General features: G+C 34.3%; 1 protein-coding gene across 1 annotated transcript; it reads right to left on the minus strand.

The window, feature by feature from the left end:
• Positions 1-1,980: 1,980 nt before the first annotated feature.
• LOC111881867 (putative UPF0481 protein At3g02645) lies at positions 1,981-3,761 on the minus strand. The gene has a single exon (XM_023878251.3). It carries the CDS (start codon positions 3,719-3,721, stop codon positions 2,108-2,110), a length of 1,614 nt encoding a protein of 537 aa, XP_023734019.1. The 5' UTR covers positions 3,722-3,761; the 3' UTR covers positions 1,981-2,107.
• Between the last annotated feature and the right edge of the window lie 355 nt (positions 3,762-4,116).

The following is a 4,116-nucleotide window of genomic DNA, read 5'->3' on the forward strand; positions in this document are numbered from 1 at the left end:
GATGAATAGTAATTGGTGAACTGGATCTATGAATAGTAAATCACCCCACAAAATGAAAAGTACAGTTAATTAACCGACCTCTGATACCATGTAAAATAACAAGTAAAAAACATATAATGGCTAGGATTTCGTATTATTATCAAAGAAAAGTACAAATACAATGAAAGGGAAATACATAATATATAGATTAGGTAATTAGGGTTTCCTAGCTAAAAGACCCAATCATAAAACCCAATACAAGATACAGTCCAAAATCTTATTAGGATAACACTATTTATATCATTTTTCAATTCTCAAAGCAATCAGTGGATCGCTTATTGGATTATATAGGACCCATCCTTCTCTTCCCTCACACGTTGATGCTTTTAGAAAAGAATGCAAAGGTTGTTGAAAGAAGGAGAGACTTGCATCAATGAAAAAAACATTCTCACGAAGAGCTACAAAAATGTCTCAAATGTCTCAATGATAGCAACCATATAGAAAGCTTCTATATGAGGAAATGTTCCTAAGGGCATCCACAATCCATTGAAATCTATTGAGTTTAATGGATTGCCACATCATTGCCATATCAACATTTCACTTTTTATTCAACTATTCTCTTTAACATCCACGTTCCATTAAAATCTACAAAGTTTAATGGATTCCTATATTTGGTTTGAAATTTAATTTTAAAAAAAAACATTAAATCCATTCAACCACTCAATGATCATACAACTCTCTCATTCAACGCTCCTCCATGTCATCAGTCACACTCCATTAAACATCTATTCAATCCTAGTCATCATCTATTCAACTTTTATTAATCCCCTATTGTGGATGCTCTAATGATGCATGTTGGTCAGGGTTTTATTCAAGCGATAGCAACGTACTTTCGTTGATTTGTTTGCTATAGCATCCTTTTTTCATTACTTATTACAACAATTGTAATTTTAAAAAACTACCAGAGTTATAGCAAATGAAAGTATAATGCTATAATATAAAGAAGTGAAAGTAGGTTGCCATTTCTTGAATTTACCCCTTTGAGTTATACTTAATTGTGTATTATTTATGGAATAGGAAGATGGTTTTAATGGTAATAAGTACCGTTTTTGATACAGTTTTGTATGTGCTTATTATGTTCATGTCAATTTGGTTCCACTGATAATAATATTCCATGTCAGTTGGAACCTCAAAACATTACATCTAATCATGAAGTCCTTGTAAAAGAATAATGTGGATTTTAGCTTTATTCTTATTATGTTTTTGTAATTTAGATGTTAAAAGCTTAAAATTGATTTTTAAACAACCACATGATTTATGTTGTAGAGTTGTGGAAAGCTAAAGAAAAGATAGAGAAATCAAATCATCAAGGCTTGTCTCTAAAATCAATCTATAAGGACTTAATGATACTTATATCTCCGACTAACAACTCTCGGTCACAATCATAGATGCCTTCGTCAAAATAGATGGAGACTATTTTTAGTATTATGCATATTATATTGAATATGAATTATATAATATATGTGCTTAACGTATGTCGACTTTTATATTTGTTGGTTTTAAAATACGGATTTGGTCTATGTTTTTAGATTCTTCTTTGTTGAATATATAATTGTTTTTAAATTTTTCATTAACTTATAAAAAATAATTTTATAATGCTAATATTCATTGGTAATCTGTGATACGCAATCTGTCGGTAATCCATTAAGAAGTTATTCCATTGGTAATATGTTGCAAACAAATTCCATCATTGCAAAAATATTTCCGTCGGTGATCGGTTAGAAAACACCTACGGAAAAATCTGTCGCTAAAATTTGTCGTGCCCATTGGAAACCCGTCACAACAATTGACAACAAAAATATCCCTATGCATTTGGGTCTGTTGCAATTCCGTCCGTAGACAGATTACCGACGGTTTTGGCGGTCGGTAACTCCCATTTTTATATTATTGTATACGACAAATAAACAAAATCGGGACTGTGAATTAAACAAATGAAGCGTATGCCAAAATCTGCATTTATTGAGAAACCGTAAGGACCATTGATGTAATTTAATCCAAAAGTTAATTAGATTAATAGTAACATTATAAGACCGAACTAGTAAGCCCAAATTCAATACGCAGTGTTGCTTCAAGTACTGAGCGTCAACAACGAGACCTTTGTTTTAGCGCAGCCATAAGCCTCGCAATAAGCTTGTGATGTTAACAGGAACACTGTTGCAAGGCTAATGATGAACGCTAAAATCTTCAACGAAGCTCCTGCAAAAATGCTAACAGCTCTTAAAACCACCAGCAACCAATATGATACCTTCCTCATAAGCAAGTACAACATCCTCCGCCTACTTTCATAAACTCTGTTAACTTCCACTATCTTTTCTTGCAACTCGGATTTCTTTCTCGTTTTCACAGTCTGTGTAGAAGTCCGCATCCCAATGAAGAATTTAGCAACTTCATCCTCACGCAAGTCACCACCGATAATTTTCTGTCTTTTAAGAAGCTTGACATCATTTACATTCGTGATAAGCCCACACATCAACCCCACGTATTCAGTAAGTGGGAAGTTATTGGAATTGGCCTTTATCATTTCGTACGCAACTAGATTTCTTAATATAACCTCTGAGTCGGTATGCAAAGTAATACATGGAAGGGAAATATCCTTCCCTTTACTATCTATTTTCCAAAAGCCTTCGTCTTTTGGTAAGAGGTGAAACTTGAATCCAGCCTCATGTAGTTTGGAAACCGAAGGGATGTCAGTTTTTTCATATAATGGAAAGACCTTTTCCCAAGGAATTTTTTGTACGAAGTTAACAATGGGGATATTCAGTTTTCCTAAAGAAGTATCGATGAGTGGTTCTCCAGAAGGAAGTAACACACCCTTTTCCTCTTTAGAATGCGAGGCACCTGCTTCCCCCATGCGATAAACAAAGGTTGGCCTTTTGTGAGGCAACTGATTAACCTTTTCAGGGATATTGGTCACAATTGAACAATACATATAATGAAGCAGGTGGTCTACAAGACTAGGAGCTTGTGATGGTGAGCACAACTCAAGTGGCGAATGTGTGTCACAAAAAGATCGATATATGGAAGGAGAAAAGTTATAAACTGAATCGATAGAATCACCTGAAGATGGATGCAAAGCCTTATCAAGTTCCTGCAACAACATAAAAGGAATTTGGTTTTCGACCATCATTAGATCTTGCGCAAACAATCTTCTTGTCGGATCAACTTCCAAAGATATTATATGTTCATGTGATTCATTCTTCTTCTCTTCTACTTCATTTCTTTCCTCATGATCATAGTCCACACCATTGTTGTAGGAATGGAAATGATAAAGCAAGAAGAGACCATCAATGGCCAAAATCCAGGCCAAATAATAATTATCATCTTGGAGGAATGTCTCGTAGCATGCACGGATGGTTGGGATAAGGCCGTATAATTTTTGAATGACATGTTTATGAAATTTATGGCCTTTCCAATCCGGTAGTAGCCTTTTTGCAGCAGTAAGCTTTCTTTGCTCCATCTTCTTATAAGGCCATGGCTGAAAATGATATTTTGGCCCCAACCCTATCTGTTGTGGTTCATAGGCTTCAGGCTTATGTTTGATTATGTTTTCAGGTACTAAAAAGATGGAAGTAGAAGGGTTTTCAAGGTTGATGTCGAGTTGTGAATAAAAGATCATACTAATTTGTTGGTACCATTCTGACTCTTCAGACTTTGGGATCAATATGGGTTCAACGGAGGCCATTTGGATGTGATAAATACTTCACTCTTATGGTCTACGTAGGATGAATGAACAATGTAATGCGATGTTTTTATATACGAAAAATATACTTCAATATTGGTAATGATTATTCATCCACCTTGGTGGTCTACTATGGTGGGCTACTTGGAGTCAAAAAAAAATAGTTATTCAATTAAATTTTTTATTCATCCACCGAATCATGCGTTATTTCTTTATTAAAAAAGATGATGCGTTAGTGTACTCATGTTGAGGAAATTACATTTACGCATATAACGCACATGCTACTTTTAATACCTTCAAACTTTAATTATTCATATAATTCCATATGTTAACAGACTCGTTTATTTTTAGTGATTTCATGATTTAATTACGGGCGCTATATTTCCACCTAAGAATTC

The sequence above is a fragment of the Lactuca sativa genome, chromosome 5 (assembly GCF_002870075.4).
Source record: "Lactuca sativa cultivar Salinas chromosome 5, Lsat_Salinas_v11, whole genome shotgun sequence".
NCBI lineage: Eukaryota > Viridiplantae > Streptophyta > Magnoliopsida > Asterales > Asteraceae > Lactuca > Lactuca sativa.

Coding starts and splice junctions, on each gene's coding strand:
- LOC111881867 (XM_023878251.3), bottom strand. CDS start 3,721: ATGGCCTCCGTTGAACCCATATTGATCCCAAAGTCTGAAGAGTCAGAA.